The 19,744-nt window shown below is 39.6% G+C and overlaps 1 protein-coding gene across 4 annotated transcripts in view; it reads left to right on the top strand.

The window, feature by feature from the left end:
- Nucleotides 1–19,744, top strand: part of ano1a (anoctamin 1, calcium activated chloride channel a) — a 41,583-nt gene that overhangs the window by 7,972 nt on the left and 13,867 nt on the right. For all 4 annotated transcript variants that reach the window (XM_018763591.1, XM_018763590.2, XM_018763589.2 and 1 more), the window contains 11 exons: nt 1,005–1,325; nt 9,147–9,245; nt 9,337–9,488; nt 10,382–10,436; nt 10,590–10,641; nt 11,733–11,788; nt 12,038–12,079; nt 15,873–15,937; nt 16,033–16,167; nt 17,551–17,711; nt 19,655–19,737. In XM_018763591.1, the coding sequence (XP_018619107.1) occupies nt 1,005–1,325; nt 9,147–9,245; nt 9,337–9,488; nt 10,382–10,436; nt 10,590–10,641; nt 11,733–11,788; nt 12,038–12,079; nt 15,873–15,937; nt 16,033–16,167; nt 17,551–17,711; nt 19,655–19,737 (1,221 nt within the window). The remainder of the gene's footprint in view (nt 1–1,004; nt 1,326–9,146; nt 9,246–9,336; nt 9,489–10,381; nt 10,437–10,589; nt 10,642–11,732; nt 11,789–12,037; nt 12,080–15,872; nt 15,938–16,032; nt 16,168–17,550; nt 17,712–19,654; nt 19,738–19,744) is intronic.

Below are 19,744 nucleotides of genomic sequence, written 5' to 3'. Positions count from 1 at the left end.
ACATTAATATTCCCTGCCCCTTGTCAGTTTTTTGCTTATTTATTTAAGACACTTCTCCAAAGTGACTTCCAGTGAATACTGTAGTAGCATCAACCCACACCTTATTCACTCAGGTGACTGAAAATAGAAAATACTTCATTGCAGGACCAGTTCTCCTGCTTGTGCTATTTATTGTGGCTTACAGTTTAACTGTAATGATACAGAAATTCAATATTAGTTTTCTGGCATCTGAGTATGACATCTATTGACAGTCAAGCATCTATCTGATGTCTTTATTAACTTTAATAGATGTGAGATTTAGTTGGCCAGATTTACAGTACTCAAAATAATCCGCACTGTTATCTAATGTGTGTGGCATCTGTTTTCTAGCTAAAATGTATTTGATTTTATTAGTTTGATTTCATTCTATTAGTGTTTCAATAATTCATCACTGCTTTGTGTAAAAATTCAGATGTGTAGATGTCTACCATTAATGAGCTGTTAGGAATCTCAGTAGTTTTTGACTGTACATTTTACTTCCTGAAGTTAAAATGAAATCAACTTTTTCTTCAGTAAAAAGTTATTGAACTGATACCATTAATTTGTTAATTTTAGACTTTTAGTTCCACTAAGAACTTAAGTTGTATTTGCCCTGGTTTTGATGTGTTGTAAAGTTTGATGGGTTAAATTAATTGATGGAACTATTTTCAGTTTCTGTTCCGGCAGAATGAGGCGAGGGTGAACACAAAAGGGAAATAGTTTCTTTCACAGTATGAGTTCATTGTCTAGGCTGAACTGCTGGTATTGCAAATAAAGCACTGGAAAGGTGAAAGGAGAACTGAGCACCCGTTTCATAGAAGACCATGGGGAACTTGGGGAGTTCAGGTTGATGTAAATTACCAAACCACCTCAGTTGTGGCATGTGCTTTCCTAGTGCTGTATTACAGGTTTCCCATGTGCATTTGTACACAACTGTATGTACAGCTGCATTCTCACCAATGTCTGGCTGTCCTCTCTCCACCTAGCTCCTGAATGCCCTAGTCCCTGAGGAGAACACTCACTGCCGACAAGGGTTGTACTTTCAAGATGGGCAACGAAGGGTGGACTATGTCCTTACCTATCACATCAAGAAGCAAAGCAGTTCACGCCGCCACTCATCCCGCCTCACAGACAATGCCTTTACCCGGAGTCTGCGCCGTGGCCGGGTTCCTCCACCAAAGGGAGATCCTGAGGTGGGAGCCCAGGAACATAGCCTGCACTACCATGAGGATGACAAGCGCTTCTGTCGGGATGAATTTGAGAGTAGCTTGATGGAGATGGGCCTGGAGCTGGAGAAGGACGAGCATGTGAGTATTGGTGATTTTCTTTCAGACCTTCACTTAACTCTCTTGGTTCACTGTTGCTTGATGGATGGTGAGCAGGAGTGTTGACCAACTGGGTGCGGGTAGCCTGCAGCTTCTTTTGCTTGCTTGGTGGTGGATCATCAATTATGTATAGACACATTTTTATATAATATAATATATATACACACACACACATACAGTATATATATAATTGTTTTTTTTTGCCTGTCTATTTTAAACTGGTCAGAGATCTTACTCAAAGCCACCATATAAAGAAATGGAGCAGGAAGGCTATATGTTTGTGGGAGGGGTGTTTCATCACTAGTTGTCTGCTAATATAGGTTCAACTTCAACTGAGTAAAGCGGGGCTTATTTGCCTCTGTAGATGTACACTTGTCTGATTAGATGCTCATGTTTAATTCGTATTTACATCTATTTATTGAGCTGAAACTTCTCTCCAGATCATCTTTGTAATAAGTTTGACTTAGAGTTAAGCTACTTGCAATGACTTATAAGTGATACTTACTATGATTTAACTGGAAGAGTTCTAGGACAAGTCCCTTGGTCAAGGGTAGTGCAGCAATATGCTGGGTTCACACATTGGTCCTGAGAATGCAAGGTGGCAGCTGTAACCACTGCAATACCTGCTCCCCATATGCTCTGACGGAGGCTAGGCTAGGTTGGAAGCTAGGTTAGATTAACTGAGGTAAAGTGCTTGTGCAGCTGTCCTACAGATATAAATCTGAAGCTTTAAACTTGTGCCTTCATTTGATGAAATTGTTGCTGTGTGCGCCCCAAGTACACTGACAAAATGTCTGCTCAAGCTGATGTTACCGTTGCATGCCACCAGATAGGCTGGGGTTATATGAAATCAGAACCCAGTCATTTCTTAAAATGCTGATGGCAGTAATAGAGCACCTGCCAAGAGGGGTCTTTCCCACGCATCACTCTACAGGCATCATGGTTGGGGGTGGTACATGTAAGGAAGGTTGACAGCCGGTTTTTCTCTGCAGGAGTGGGAAGAATGAGGACGGGTGCGCTAGAGTTGGGTCTTGGAGGTGTGTGTGTCAACACTGGGCAGGGTTGAGATGGTGCTGAGCAATTGGGGTTTTGTAAACTGGGATATCTTTCCTTCACATTTAGAAGATCATGCACAGGAAATCTACATGAAAGCTGTGCATGTTGTAGAACGGGGAATTAAAAGTTTTTACAATATTAATCACTGTGTGAAGTTCACTGAACTGGGATGTGGTTGTCTTTCTCATTTCTTTGTAAAAGTACAGACTTTGTGGGAGATGGTTGATAGTAAGGTATTTATCCTCTTTGCTGAGAGGCAACGGATGTTATAGTGTTTGCAGGTTATGAGTTCAGGTCATATTATTCAAACATCTGCTGAACCCTGAAAAAAGTCCCTGGATACAAAGGTCACTGGTTTGACTCAGATATAGCAGTAGTGCCCTGGAGTCAAGTACTTGCCCTAAAATTATTCCAGTAACTGTATAAATGGGAAAATAGTTGTAGTTAGCTTAACATTGTAAGTTGCTTTGGAGAAGTGTCAGCTAAATTCATAAATATAAATTTGTGCAGGCAAACATTTGCAAAATGCGCCTTCAGAAGCACTATGTGTGTAGACCGATGTCGGGTCATGTTATGTATCAGCCCATCAGAGCAAGCCTTGCACACGATCCATGCTTAGTGCCTCCCTGTCTCTTTGCAAAGCAGACTCTTGTCTGCATGTATTTCGTGGCACTTATTATCCATTTGTTTCATTTGACTGAAATTTTTTAAAGTTGGTGTACATTTTTCCTCCCAGAAACATGCCTACATGCATATTTAGTTTCATATAATAAGAATGTTGTGTATACATATACACCTGTCAGTGTATCTGTATATGTGTATAGTAGACAAAAATATGATGCGTCAGGAACAACGAATTTTGGCGTAATAGACACTGCCTCCATGTATAGCCATGTTGTTGTGAGGATGGATTATATTTAAAGATGGACTGTTTTTCTGCCAGCTAACATTCTGGAGATGTATATTTTTTTATTTTTAATAAGATCTTATTGTTGTTTGATTTTAAAGATAAGTGCTATACTGTGACGGACTGGTGTCCTGCTCAGGAAAATCCTGAGCACCCTTTGCTGGTAGAGTACTCTTCAGACTGCTGCAGCCTTGCATTGGACAAGGAGATACTGATGATGGATGGATGCATGGAAGTGTGACAAAATATTTTTGTCTTTTTTCTGTGAATTCTTTCTTTTGTTTTTTTTTTTTTCCTGTGAATAAAAGGAATTATTATGTAGCTTTTATTGTGACTTGGTGAGGGGAAAAAAGGTTACAAAAAATTAGTTGCGACCTCTAGTCTTGTTTGTAAGCTGAGGAGTCATTGTTTTATCAAGTTTTATATGATGACTTGTTGGTAAATATTCTGTTTTTGAGCCGTAACATTTAAACCCCTGCTGTATTGGTATATGGATTTTATTTGGTGTGTCTCACACCAAGAACACAAGAGATAAAAGATCAGTTTCCTCTGGGGAACTAAATTATAATGATGAGTTTTGAAATGGTTGGTCTGGATGTGGCACCAGTTACTTGCTTCTTCAAATAGCCTATTAGGAGTTTGTAGCTCACACTGTCTGTTCCTGGTATACCTTGGTCTCTGTCAAGACATTACTGTTCACATCTCAGCAGGTTGTAGTGCCATTTCTTATGTAACATGAAATTGTCTAGACTAACCAGCACACTCCATTTCCAAGACCATGCGTACGATGCCTATATTTAGAGTACAACTGTGGCTGCTGTATATCCAAACTGACTCACTCGAAGAAAGTAGTCTGTGTTACAGTGAAATGACAGCAGTGGGCTAACATTTGTTGACTTAGTTCAAGCCTCTTTAGCTCCTGGGAGGGCTGTAGTTTCTAAAAGGTTTTCATGATGTCTGGCCTTGAACCAACTGATGCGAGTGCTAGGTTCCTCTCTATAACCACTGTACCTTCCCTCCTTAATTCTCAGCATTTTCCGGTTCCAGTCAACCTTGATGGTGCTGAACAACTACACATACTGCCATGCAACTATATTAGTGCTAATGTTATGAGCCAATGGGGGGCACAGTGGGCTTAGCCGGGTCCTGCTCTCTGGCGGGTCTGGGGTTCAAGTTCTGCTTGGGGTGTCCTGTTCTGGGTGTGTCCCCTCCCTCTCCAGCCTTGCGCTCTGTGTTGCCAGGTTAGGCTCTGGTTTACCGCGACCTCGCTCAGGAGAAGCGGTTTTAGACTGTGTGTGTGTGTGTGTGTGTGTGTGTGTGTGTGTTATCGGCCATAAAAGTCTCTAGGGGTACTGTAGGTCTACACCTTCAGTTTCTCTCCAGTTATTGCACCACTTAATAAATACAGAAGCAAAACCCTATACTGGAGAGACTCATCAACCTGCTGCTTCTGGCTTACAACTGAAAAAAACTTAAAATTTATGCTCTCCACAGAGCCAATTGTAGCACTTTTATAACATAAACCTTCAAATCCACAAGTGCCAAAAATATAAATCGCGTAAAAGTAAATAAAAGTCTGTGTTAAAGGTAAATGGAAGTCAGTCACTTTAATGACTTCCCAGAGTATATTTGTAAATAATGTTTTGACATTTTCCAGCTAGCATTTTACATTACTGCACAGCAAAAAATTTACTGCATCCTGCCATAGAGGAGTGCTGATAATTTGACTTCATTTTGAAGAGGTTCACTATTTGACATTACACATCTTTTAAGACTCAGTGTGTGACTCTGAACAGCACAGATTTATGATTTTTCTGTAGGGCATTGATGTGGGCATACAGTAAATGGGTAAAGGTAGCAACACAAAAAGGAGTCACTACTGTTTTGAAGTCTTTGTTTTAACAGTGGGATATCGTCACCCATGTTTTGAAACAAATTGTACACACACACACACACACACATATTGACTGAAACCACTTGTCCCATACGGGGTCACGGGGAACCAGAGCCTAACCTGGCAACACAGGGCGTAAAGCTGGAGGGGGAGGTGACACACCCAGGACGGGACGCCAGTCCGTCACAAGGCACCCCAAGCGGGATTCGAACCCCAGACCTACTGGAGAGCAGGACCTGGTCCAACCCACCATGCCACCACGCCCCCTGTTGAAACAAATTATTATTTTTTTAAATTGCCAACTTAAATAAGATTGCTGGTACCATGCTTGAATAAATGTTACCTGATCATTGTTATACATGCTGGTTCTTCAACATATGAACACAACCAGCACTGTAATTCTGTAACATGATTTTTTTGCAACTCCAAAGTAACAATCAATAAAAATTTTCTAATTTAAAGGTCCCTCCACTTATTCACTAATACGCTTGAATAAAAACCCCAGATAAATCCATAATACATAAAAACGTCTTCATTATCCATTATCCCATGTTCAGTTCAAAGTCATGGTAGTCTAGGAACATATATGATATGCACTACACAATATGCATATTGTCCATGGTGCACCCTGCCTTGAACAAGAATATTGCATGTTTTTTTTTTCCTCATGCATCTTATTGATTTATTTTGAACTGTACACACACACATACACAGACAGGCGGACAGACAGACTGACTGACTGACCCCGCTTCTCCCAAGTGGGGTCACGGCGAACCGGAGCCTAACCTGGCAACACTCGGCGTAAGGCTGGAGGGGGAGGGGACACACCCAGAACAGGGCGCTAGTCCATCGCAAGGGACCCCAAGCGAGACTGGAACCCCAGACCTACCAGAGAGCAGGACCTGGCCAAACCCGCTGCGCCACCGTGCCCCCAATTACAAACTGTATTAGAACATAAAGTAAATTTAAAGTTACGGAAAATTAATTTTCTCAATCTCCTATTCAGTCTTAACTGCTGACTAATGCATCACATAAGGATATATGATATTACCTCCTGGCTGCTTTCAACATATGTTATGTGTACAATTAGTTTCAGGTTAATAATACACATTTCCCTTGATTAATGTACAGTATCTTGGATATAGGTATAAGAAATGAAAAATTCTTTGAGATATTTAATTTAAATGGATTTATTTGAGCTAATTGAGTTATTTAAAATGGCTGAAAGATACCTTGTCCACAGACTTCTACTAAATGCCAGTTATTGATAAATTCATCCTATAAATGTGCAACATCCAATATCTTACTGAATGCTAGCTCTCAGGAACAAGAGTTAAGTGCTCTAAACGGTAGTAGCAAGGTGAATAGTCCTAGTCCTCTTTTGGTATGGTATTAGTTTCTTTTCCGATTTTGTTTTTCACTGCCGGCTGCTGGCTGGATGTGGAAATTCAGGTCACTTTCACGTTGAGAGAGATTTTAGAAAATGGAACAGTGAAGAAAATTACAGTGATGAAGATGGAACTTGTCATATATATTTATAATATCTATGTATATTACATTATTTGGGCACAGAGTATTTAGTGAAATGAACCCCAGTAAATCTTTTGTTAAACAATATTCATTGGAAGTATAAATGTACTCTCATTGATCAGTCTGGCAGAAAGCTATGTTTTGATTTTCATTATTAAATGGCCAATTGAATGTATTTTTTTTTTTTTTTTTTTTTTTTGTTCTTGGGATTTGCTGTTGTGACAAGATAGGTACTATTTTCATTCATATTTTATTTGTTATAGTTAAGGAAAAAGGATTTTTTTCCCCAGATGTTATGTAACAAACCATTGGCTCTGGGGGAAAAATATAAAAACTCACTAATACACATTGCTGTGACAAAAATCTGGTATGTATATATAGTCTTGAACTTGATCCGTTGGTATTTATTGATTTGTGTCCAATGGTCAACATACCTTATTACAAACAACAGCAGTGGCTACTTGTGGTACACTGTACAGTTTTTGCTTAAACTGCGTAATCAAATACGTAATTCGGACAGGTGATTTTTATAGCAAAGCTAAGACGACTTCAGTGGCCTCAGCACATTGAAGTCTGTGACTAAGTGATCTTGCCTTCTGGGATGTTCACAGACCGTAATTTCAGACATGGTAAGATATTACGGCTAAACATAGCGCGTCAATGATAGGCCACGTTCTGCGTGACCACAGTTTAGGACACGTTGCCAACATCAAAAGGCCATGCGTCATTGCAGGAGTTGTCATTGCTCTACTGTTTCCACAGTGCTCGAGAGCCTGCACATGCATTGATGAACTCTGAGGAAGCTGATGTTCACTCATCTTTAGGCTGGGCAGTGACACATGTGCAGCAGGAAGTGTACCATTTGAGAACTGGACTCGTGGCCATGAGAGAACTCTGCAGTCCCAGCCAACATTACAGTAGTTTGAGGAACTGACTTGTTGATTCCCTTTAGAATGTTTACAGTTTACTTGGGTATCTCGGTGGAGGAGGCCCCATTGTGTCCTCGGTAGGCATTCCCCAAGACACTCGTAATGTTGTCACACATTCATTCTCGATGACTGTGGCAAATATCCATGGTCTTTGTTTTGTTCTTAATTTCTGGCAGATATGTTTGAGAGCTGCTGCTATTTTTAATCATTTATTTGCGTTTCGACCTTTTTAATGCCTATGCCAATGTCTGGTATGAGTGTAGTTTGTTATGATTCTCTAGAGAAACAAACTGTGTCATACATTCTTCACTTTATCTGGGACATGATTTCTCATGTCTGTTTAAATTACCAGTGACCTGCATGATTTTATTCATTGGGGTTTTGGGAAAGTGGGATTTGTTTGTACAGTGGCACTTGTTTACACACAACTGTCAGCTGGTGGAGTTGTATTCCTTTTTTGTTTTCAGAGATAAAGCCCATGAATTTGTTTTTTCAGGCGACCAAAGCTTGTTTATCCTTCTGGAGTTTTTGACGTGGTTCTAAGATGTAGCTGCTCAGTATAAAGATAAGGCAGAGACTACATTTACAATAGATGACCCTGTACACTTGTTGGCATATTTGTAAAGGCCGTTAATTTTTATTTTATAAACTCAGAGGCTTTGGATTGGATCGGTCCCTTGGACCAAAATATTCCATAATCTGCTTCACTGGGCAGGGTATATACAATTCTCAGAAATGTGTTTATACTGTGCATTTTGGTCATTCCTGGGATTAAACCCTCAACTTCCTGTCATCTTTGTAATCAACATTTCACTGTTAAGGAACGGAAGTTCTTTATTAACACTAAAAAGGAGGTGTTTTTGGAATCCATTATTTTGTACAATAGCTTGTCTGTACATGACAATGCATATTTGCATTCCTTGATTTAACTAGGATACATTTAAACTGCCCTTTTGCACCTTCAGTTATCCATAATACAACATTTTAACCATTGCACAAAAAGCAGAATATCCATTTATTGTTAAAAGTAGTACCCTCTGCAGGAGGTACAGGAGCGAACACAGAAAGGCCTTCACTATGAGAAAACAACGTTGAAACAGTCTTCCATCCAACAACTTGTCTTGGTCTTGCAAAACACATTTTTTTTCCTAGTTTCCTTTGTCATATTCCTATTTTCAGTATGACAGGATTCTCAGTGGTAAAGTGGTAGTTATATCAACTAAAGTCTAGATAGCTATTGGTGAAATTGTGTAATAAACCTTGTTTTGTGGGAGCTAACTTTTGTTTTATTTTATTTCAAGGGTTTCCCACTATGTTATTTCTTTAAATTGCAGATTCATTTAAAACAAAACAGAAAAAAGACTAACTTTGGCAGAATGAATTTTTATGGCTTTTCCATTGTAGTTTTACTTAAAATTTTGATCATATTCATTATCAGAAAATCACAAAATTTTCATACATTAGTGTGAACATGCGTTTTCTTTCAGACTAAAACTCCTGGGGTGGGATTTGTGAAGATACATGCCCCCTGGCACGTACTGTGTCGAGAAGCAGAGTTCATGAAACTAAAGATGCCCACCAAAAAAGTAAGTTCCTGTGTTTAGTTGATGACATAATACCAGCAGCTTGATTCTTCCTTGGTGATTACATTTTATCCATCCTTCTGTTTGCACTCAGGTATATGAAGTCAAACAGGGGAGCAACCTGGTGGAGAAGATCAACACATTTATCACCAAACTGACCGAACCCCTTCACCCAAATGTGGAAGAGAACAGGATACAGAATGTCAAGCACCTTTCATACCCATTCTCTAGAGAAAAGCAGCACTTGTGAGTACTATGCTTCCCAAATGATCAGATGGGTCTAATACAGCATCTGCTTTTTAGTAACAAGATACATAATGAATTTCACTTACAAGTTGTGTGGTAGACTTACTGTATGACTTAATGTCTTACACAATGTTTGTTAAAACTTTGTAGTAAAATTTATTTATTGTAATTATAGTAATATCATTATATTTTTAATACTGGTTCATTATAAGGTTTGCATTCTCATTTTACTGCACCTAGAAATGACCGTTCAAGGTATTTGGGTTCAGAGGGAATAAATCCTTAAACACAGGCGCCTTTACAGCCGATAACATGGAAATCAAATCTTGTCATACAACGTTGTACATTGTCCTTGTCCCATGTTTCCATAGCCTGAGGTTCAGTGAAGTTACTAAATAATGCAGAATACAGCCCAGTGCTCCAGTAATGATCAAACCAAAACACGCTGGTGTAATGGGGCCAGGAATCAGCATAAACATACCAACTTGCATATAAATCACCCAGAGTGGCAGAAGAAAACAAATATGAGGGAATTGCTGTTTGTGTAAGATTAGACAGTTTTTGATATCCAAATGACATAGAGCTGTATTTTTTTTAAAGTGGAAGTCAAAAAAACAGGCCCTTTGTTTGTAAAAGTGGAGTGGCAGGGCACAAGCTATTTTAAACAACAATTTTCCCCAGAGCGGAGCACAGCTGAGATCATCTGTACTAATACTCAGCTACTTATCTGTAGAATACTACTGCAGTGTTGTGTGTCACATTCATTGACAATCCTCACTGGCTTGCTCTTTCACTCTAATAGACCACCTGTGTCATAACCACGGTATCTAAAATGGGACTTGAGTTGCAGGCCATGGATGTAACTGACACCTGTTGTTTTGTGTTTTAAATAGGTTTGATTTGTCTGACAGAGACTCTTTCTTCGATAGTAAAACCAGAAGTTCAATAGTAAGTAATGTCATGTGGCAGTGTTGAGCAGCCTGCATTTCTTCCGATTTTCTAATTTTTTCCAGCTACCTGAATGTACAGTTGTAAGGTTAACTGTATGAATGCTTCTAAGCTCCCAGTTTTCTTCTAATATTTTCTTATCTGCCATCACAGGTTTTTGAAGTACTCAAGCGTACAAAATGCACTAAATCCAAACATAGCATGGGTAAGGCTTGTGAACAAGTTTTCAGTTGAATGGACCAAGGTCCATTATATGTTTAATGAGGCAGAGGTTAGGTTACAACACAAATATGGCATTAATTCAACATGTCATTTTTCCCTTGTGTTTGAATAGTGGTGCTTCTGATTGGTTCAGGTAGAGAAAGCCACCCTAAAGACAGAAACACATACCACTCTGAATCTGAGATTTGCATGTTGTGACCACAGGTCTAGAAGCGTAATGAATGAGCTTTCTACTATTGGTGGAAGGACCTACCCTACAACACTTAGCCCTCCCATACAGTGCTAGCTGCCTTAGACAATGAGAAGAGATCAGAGCTGATGGGGACCTGAAATGGAGCAGTACATCAGCTGCCCTCTAACTCCTATCTGACTCTGGCCTGTTGTGTGCACAGTACAAGGCAGTACCAAATATATAAACTGAAGGGTGAAAAGGGGAGAAGAGCAAAAAAGTACTGTTTCGCTTAAAGAATTTTACCTTTGTTTGGCAATAATTACAGTAGGTAGATTTATAAGCGCCATCACTTCAAGCAATATTGAAATTTTCCATCATCAGTGTAGGGCTTTTTGTAGCTCACATTTTCAAAATAATTAATCAGTGATGCGTAATATCACATACACTTCAATAAGCATAGTTAAAAGTCTGTACATCCATGTTTATATCCATCCATCCAATTTCACTAGCTGCTTGTCCTGAGCAGGGTTGCAGTGAATGGGAGCCAAGCCCAGAACCCTTGGGCACATAGCTGAGGAGAGGTACTGCCTGACAGAATGCTAGTCTATTGCTGAGTAGCCACACGCACACAAAAGCCAATTTAGAGATACCAAATCATCTGAACTACAAGTCTTTGGACTGTGGGAGGAAACCGGAGCACCCGGCGGAAACCCACACAGACTCTGGCAGAACATGCAACCTCAACACAGATGAGCAGGGATCGAACCCATGTTCTCTCACACCGCCCAGTCACTGTGAGGTGCCACCATGTAACCTTATCCATTTATATCTAAACTGCAAATGACTATTTTTACTTTAATTTATTTTATTTTTGGCTTTAAAATGAGACACTTTTTCCACAGGAATCACCAGCCTGCTTGCTAATGGGGTTTATATGGCTGCATATCCTTTACATGACGTGAGTATTGATTAATGAAAAATTTTATTCATTTTAAACTTCTGTTTCTAAAATTGTGCTGGAGTCTGAACATGTATATTGGTGTTTAATGGTAGACACTAATATAGGGTTTAGTATACTGTCGATGTATCTTAAGATATAAAGGTGACATAACTATGGAATTCTGAAATGTATTTCTCAAGATAAAAAAAAAACCCACGGGTAAACTGTTTATAATCTCATGATCGTTAAATGCTATCTATATTTCAGGGTGACACAGATGGTGAAAATGCAGAGCCCAATGATAGGAAGGTAGGCACTATGCTAAAAATCACTCTTTGTACTACTGCTTTTTATGTGGGGTCATTAAGGACCCATGGTTCGAGCAGAGTGGAACCCTCTCTCTGCACATGGTGAATGTTACTGTAGAGTTGACAGCTGCATCTGGAAGCATGTAAATAGTATTATGAGCCAACTCTGGGCAGCCCTGGCAATGAACTATATTGGCAAAAGGGCCCTGATTTCTCCAACAGACAAGATCACACATGTGAGATGGGACTGATGATTGCTGTCATGAAGGAAATTGCTTTTAACAAGTCTTTCAGATGGCCAGAATCATCTGCATTTTCTCAGGTCCCGTGCATGTCATTGTAGACTAATGAGAGAAAATATTAAACACAGCTGTGGAAGACACTGGTGACCATGAAGCACAGGTGACCTGGGACCCTGCTGTCCCACACTCCTGCTTTACAAGCACTGCATCCCTGCTTCAGAAAATACCTTTTGTTTTATGCAACACATCGTAATGTAAAAGTTTCAGGTAGCACACAACTATAATATAACGTCCCATTAACCTGTATGGACCATGCATTCGTGCCCAAGTTACGACTTTCTTTTCTTGCTAATTGGTTAGCTTGTTATTTTGTCTGGGGGGCATGGTGGTGCAGTGGGTTGGACCGGGTCCTGCTCTCCGGTGGGTCTGGGGTTCGAGTCCTGCTTGGGGTGCCTTGTGACAGACTGGCATCCTGTCCTGGGTGTGTCCCCCTCCAGCCTTACGCCCTGTGTTGCCAGGTTTGGCTCTGGCTCCCCGCAACCCCGAATGGGACAAGTGGTTTAGAAAGTGTGTGTGTGTGTGTGTGTGTGTGTGTGTGTGTTATTTTATCCAAAGTGCTTTACGCTGTCGAATTTAAATTTTGTTTTATTTTTACATAGATTTATATATATATATATAGTACACTTTATTAGATGCAAATAGGATGTAATGGATAGGATTCTCTTGCCTGCAGAACAGTCTAAATTCAGCAAGATGGTGCTGGGCAAACCCCACAACTCATGCTGGCTTGAGTTGTCTATGCTACACACATATATGCTGAGTTGCATCCACATGATTCCCTGTTTGTAGGGAGCAGAGTGGCTGAGAATATTTACAGTTCAGTTTGCTGTATATCTTAAATGTCATTTACACTCTTCCTGGAAGTTAATCCAATAGCTTTTTAGTTACCTGTTCAGGTCTTTGATTAAAATGCTGCCTGTGTGTTCTGTTGTTTGAGTGATATCCAAATTCATTCTGCACTTTCGTGAGTTTCATTGTTGCTGCTGTAAGTTGGAGTACTTTTAAGTGCTTCTTCTGCTGGAGATTTGTATTGATTTGAGCTAGACAACCCCAGTACCGTATGTTAAACAAAACAAAGTGAATAAGAGACAAAGTTCCTACAGGGGATCACAAAACACTACCCTAGATAATTTATTTACTCTTCCTGTCACTGAGCATCCACTGCTGAGCTTAAACAAGACAGTCCACTAACTGATGACTTCCCTTTTGGGGTAGCATGCGGCAGAGTTCTTGAGGTGTCTCTGAATGAACTCTCCCAGCCAAACAGCTAATGGACACAGAGCTGTATTCTCCAAATACTGCTGATCTCTTATCTCCTATGCTATCTGTCTGGAGAACTGTGATACACTTGGTTTAGTTTGCTGTTAGAATGTTTGAATAGGAGCCGTGCTGGCATAGATATCCTGTTTTCTGTTATATGTAAACAGCGAGAAGTGTTCGTTGACAAAACAAGCAGGTCTATGTAGGAGGTGGCTAGAAACAGTGCTGCACCATGGACCAGGAGATTGCAAAGCAGCATGTGTGTTCAGACACCTGAGGAAACATGCTGCAGTGAGCATGCCTCATGATGAGACTGTGTCAAATGCCCACTGGCCGCTTGTGGACAGAGCAGTTCTGGCAGTGAGGGAGTCTGAGCCAGCCAAACCCTACCGCAGCACCAGCAGGCTTCTCTGTTGGTAGAAAGCGTGACATGAGCATGTGTCTCAGCACCTGCCAGCTACATTGAGCACAGCACTAACAGCATTTGGGGAACGGTTGGGTTTTTCACCGCCCTTTGAAAATTTTGGCAATTACAGATTACACACAGCTTTGGTCCCTAGCTCAGTTTCCTTCAAGAAATGGTTAAAAAAAAAAAAAAAGCAATTTGTGAGTGCTTTGTTGTACATTACATGTGCACCTCCAGTCAAGGACTATAAAATGCTTTGGCATTGTGTTGTTGCATATTGAAATTAAGCAGTTTAAATTTATTCATTCAGCATATGCTTTTTTCCATAGCAGTAAACATCTCAATTTACAGGGCAATTTTAATGACAAGTGCAACAGTTGTCCTATGAGGAGCACTGCTTTTAATGTTAAAACTGGTTTTGGTGACCTTGAGAGAGCATGAGGCCACAGGAGGGACCATGAGCACTCAGTCCCATTACAGACACAGGGTCTGCCACGTTGCTGCTGTAGAACTAAAACACATGCAGATGGCATTAATCTGACTGTTCTGATTATATGCCAGGTAAATATGAGACCGCACGTAGCTAGACCTCAAACTCAACTGACCCCAGTCTGCATGCAAGGCAGGCAAACATAAATTGAAATGATTGTATAGCTGCAACCAAATGATTCACCATATGCTGAGTAGTATCATGCATTTTTTTCTATTGCGATTTTATTTGTGCAGAGTGGTGCTATCTTTTAGTTTGGTAGTGAAAGGACTGAGCCCTTTGGAAAAAATGTGAATATTAAGGACATTTTAATATGTCTGAAATATGGATATGATTTGACACATTTTGACAGTTTGTTTGCATAATATTTGTCACTGTAACTTTACCATAAACTGAGACTGGTCATGTTTACTCATTGTTGTAAAGACTAATGAAATTTTCTGCCTATTTAATTACAGATTTATGAAATATTACACAGTTGGCTTTTTTTTAAAAAAAATTATTGGGCATGCAATAATATCAGACTTGGAGGGGAAAAAAATGTGGCATTATAATGGTCTTGTGTAGAACAGAAATTAGTCTGTTGTTTCTTGTGCTGTGCAGGAAGGTTGGTGTAGGTATGTCTGTATCCCTCACTGCTGACATTGTGCAACCTGCCTGTGCTTGGCTGGCCTGGAGGGCATGTTATTCTGGGTTCAGTCTTGGAATCACCCTGGACAATCTGATAATCGTATTTCCAAAAGCCCCCTACAAAAACAAAGATGCATTTAGTGGTGTAAAATCAATATCGAGTAATCAGTGCAACCAGGAACCAGTTGCAAACTATGAGACTTCAGTGAATTACTTCCCAAGGACACTTTCTGAATTTATGTATTCAGGCTACTTTTTTGTGCGTTCAGATATAACAACATGATGAGGAAAACTGAGTAAGATCTTACTAAGTATTCTAATGTCAACATATCCTTAGATATTAGATTAGTGTAATCCAATTTAAATATGTCCTCAGCTGGGACAGGCCTATGATATTTCTGAGCCCCTGTTATGCTTCACAGGGTGTTCCTGCCGGATCGTTTCCCTTCTCGTTGCTGCTGTCACACTGTCCTGACATCTGTCATCAGCTGAGGAAAAACAACTGGCCTTTCTCCTGTGTTGCCTTTTGCCAAAGCACACAGGGCCTCAGTGCTTTTACAAACTGAAATGCCTTCCCTAATGCCTCTAAGGATTAAAGGCCTTTTCTTGAAAGCCCAGAGTTGTATGAGTTCATGTTAGACACAGGTTATTGTAACTTTTCCCACTCAGTGTGCTTTCACAACTTGTCTTATTGCTTTTCGTTTAGCTCTTGTACGAAGAATGGGCAAGTTACAGTGTTTTCTACAAGTACCAGCCAGTAGGCCTGATCAGGTAAAGCTGAACATTTGTGTGCTGCATTTGCGTTTGCAGTTCACTTTTCCAGTTGATTGCCTTAAGGTTATCTTTTGTCTTATTTTCCCTTCCAGGAAATACTTTGGGGAGAAGATTGGACTTTACTTTGCTTGGCTAGGTGTGTACACCCAAATGCTTATCCCTGCATCCTTGGTTGGTGTCATTGTCTTCCTCTACGGCTGTGCCACTGTTGACGACGATATTCCCAGGTACAGTAAAACGGCACCATCCAAGGACTTTGCAATGGTAATGACCACTGCAGTGACGGCAGTTCAATTCCACAGTTCAATCCAACACAATAAAATCCATTTCATATTATTTAGTTTAACTATCTCATGTGTCTATTCTTGCATCTCTGAACATATATAATATAATATATTACATCAGAAGTTTTAATTGTCAACTCTTCGACAGAACGTTTCAGTGTTATGACTCCACGACTTTGTCGATGTCTTGAATGTGGTACTTGGCTGTTTACAGTTATTTTAACAGATGTTCTTACAGAACCCATAACATCTTACAGGGACATCAAGGTATAAGTTTAGCAAACTTTTCACTTACATCTGACTCAACAATTATAATCACATTCACTATTTTGCCCACCATGGGTAGGATTGTTTAGGCTACCCAATTTAATCACTTTTGCTAAACCAGATAAAAAAAAAAATGCAGTGTAAAAAAGTGGTAATGTGCCCTTGTCAGCCCTAAAAGCCTGAGTTCAAAAAAAAGGCACTTGTTCCTTTGTGTGAAAGAGGAGGTGATGCATGATAAATTACATTTGGCCTGACCAGTATACTTCCCTCTGTTTCTTGTCATCGCCGCTGTATTTTGACACTATTTTCTGTGTTTTGAACAGTGTCTCTGACCCTCCATTCTGCCTTAGGAATTATCAGCCCTCCAGTGTTTTGGGAGTTATGTCTGATCCATTCATTACAAGAATTCCTGTACAACAATTGAGATAATATGATGTTTTGATTTACCAAATTGTTTGTAATGTAGATCAGGCTTTAAAACACACTTTAAAATGTCACAAGGTCCAGGTATGCTGTAATGAGTTTAATATGCCTTATTTATAAAGCTCATTTAAAGATATGCATTTATTCAGTTATAAAATACAGTTTCACATAGCTGCCCAATCCTAACTTTCAACCATACATATAACTGAAAACATTGTTGTATTACTTTGGACGCCAAATTGTTCCGACTGCCAGAACAATTTGGCTTATCGTGTTTGAAAGATGTTCTGGAAAAGAGCAGTAAAGCACAGTGTATTTTACTCATTTAGTATTTATGGGAACAGAGGGAGTTGCAGTGTACTGAAAACCAACAATTTATATAGTTAAAATTCATCTAAATCTAGATAAGACCTGTCTTCTGCTGAATGTTGTTCATGGTGGGTATCTTCTGATGAATAACATCATTTCTCCTCTCACCACAGAGTATCTGTTACATTCTCATTCTTGTCTCCTTCAGTATTGTGTGAAAAGAGGCTAAAGTGAAGGAAATTAAGGTTATGGAATCCCTGGAGGACCACCCTGGTTCCTGCTAACGGATCGTGCTGATCATGCGCTTTGTCTCCTCCGGCCCCCCAGCATGGAGATCTGTGACAAACGGAACAACATCACCATGTGCCCGCTGTGTGACAGGGCCTGCAGCTACTGGAAGCTGATCACAGCCTGCGGCACGGCCCGGGCCAGCCACCTCTTTGACAACCCAGCCACTGTTTTCTTTTCCATCTTCATGGCTCTGTGGGGTGAGTACCAACCAGCTGCACTCTCCTCCCAACAATCAAGCAGACTATTTAAATATGAGTAGCTGTATTTAACATGCACTACTACAGCTTGGATTTAATTTTTCTGTAGAGAATTCCGCTGTTCTGCTCCTCCTGTTGTAAAATGGGCCCTCAGATTCTTCAAACTGTATTTAGAAGAAGCCATAGCCATGTGTTAATAGACATTTACGAAGCACCTTTAGTTACAGTTTAAGCATTTAAATTTTTTGGAGCACCCTTGAATTTCATATATAATTTCTAAATACTTCCTTAATTCTATAAAATGATTTTGTTTGCCTAAATTATTAAAAGAAAATTAATTTATTCTTTCAAATGGTTTTGTCAGATGTTGTAATGGAGGTTATATAGTTTAAAAGAAGTGGTGTGATTCCTTCATTGTTAACAGTATTAAATATTTCCATTCTGATCAAACAGAGCTGATAATATGTTACAACAGATGTTGATACTTCATTTCAGTATTCCCAGGATTCCACATGTAACCCAAACCAACTAAGTCCAGTTAAATGGAGTAGCTTATTTTCTATTTCATTAGTACAGCTCTGCTGTACCCTTTTGCAGTTTAGCCACTTTGAATTTTTTCTTCCTACAAGAAAAGGTATTTACATATTTCAAACTGGTAAAACAACTTGTTGTAGCAAGTTTATGTGGGGATTTTCAGTTAAATATTGAAGGAACTAGGAGTGAATGCATATTGCCAACTTTCTGCCTTAATTTTCTCTAGGCTGCAATTATTGTGAGGAGATCTTCCCTTTAACTTCTTTACCTTACTGTTTTATTCTCTCTCTCTTTGTGCCAGTGTCTTGCCTAGAGGTCCTGTACATTGTCACAGTGAGAGCCTAACGTTGACCTGAAAAAGAAGCTCTTTTGTTCACATTCCATTGCACTGGTCACTGTCATACCACTTTGAATGACTGCAGGAAGCAATTCACTTAAGCACTGCAAGCGGTTGTGGGTTCAGCTCCAGAGTACAGCTCAGTGTGCTGCTCTGAGTATGTTTTGACCCTTGGATGTGTTGTGGGAAGAGATGTATGTAAAGGAAGTATATTTTAGCTGAGCTCTTAAGCAGGCTTCTGGGTCACACTGTTGTGTTGGATTTTTATAAGTTAATGATGTAGTCTGTCTAGGTTCACTGGAAGGTCTAGTGTACTTTAAGACCAGCTGGGAAGCATTCATTTTTATGAAGGCTTTGTTCTAAACCTGGGTCATGTTACTTTGACTGTTAACACAGCGGGCGCTCATATGAAGAACTCTTTGTATTGCACATACTGGTCACGGTCCTAGAGACAGAGGGAAAGCAATGTTTGATCCGAGCCATTAACGTTTTAGTTATGGAAGTTACGTACTTTCTCTTAGTATTGCTCTGTGGTAGTAAACAGTGGAAGTCATCAAATTACAGATCAGTATGCATGATGTAGCAAGTTTCAGTTAAATTGTTTCTTTTTTATGACATTTTTATTCTTATCCATTGTAAAGGTAGCCATTTTTAATTATTGTTTCACCTATGATTAATTTTGATCACTTGTTAACTTACTATATTTTAATATATTTTCATGTGCAAATTATTTTCTTTAGAAACAACCCAGAGATTTGAAAATTATCCTTTACAAATTCTGTTTAATAAAAGAACCCCCATTCTCTTACCCTCCGTGAGAACTTATAACTAATTTATGTTTTGGAATATGTGAGCCTAGGATTATTTCAGTTTATATAGGAAGAGCAACATAAATTACACCTGAGTCTAATGTCAATACTGAGACACTTTTGTCTCAGTATTTTGAATGTTTTGACAGTTAGGGTTTTGTCATCACCCGAGATGATCACATTTCTCATTTGTGTAACGTTAAGTTTGATAATATGAAATTTGAAGGTTAAATATAAAAAAAGATGCTTATTGTGTCTTGCAGCTGCTATGTTTATGGAGCACTGGAAGAGAAGGCAGATGCGACTGAACTACATATGGGATCTGACAGGTTTTGAGGATGAAGAGGTGAGAC

Source organism: Scleropages formosus, chromosome 11, assembly GCF_900964775.1.
Source record: "Scleropages formosus chromosome 11, fSclFor1.1, whole genome shotgun sequence".
Taxonomy (NCBI): domain Eukaryota; kingdom Metazoa; phylum Chordata; class Actinopteri; order Osteoglossiformes; family Osteoglossidae; genus Scleropages; species Scleropages formosus.
The sequence above is the reverse complement of the archived record's forward strand: the minus strand, read 5'-3'. Positions and strand labels throughout refer to the sequence as shown.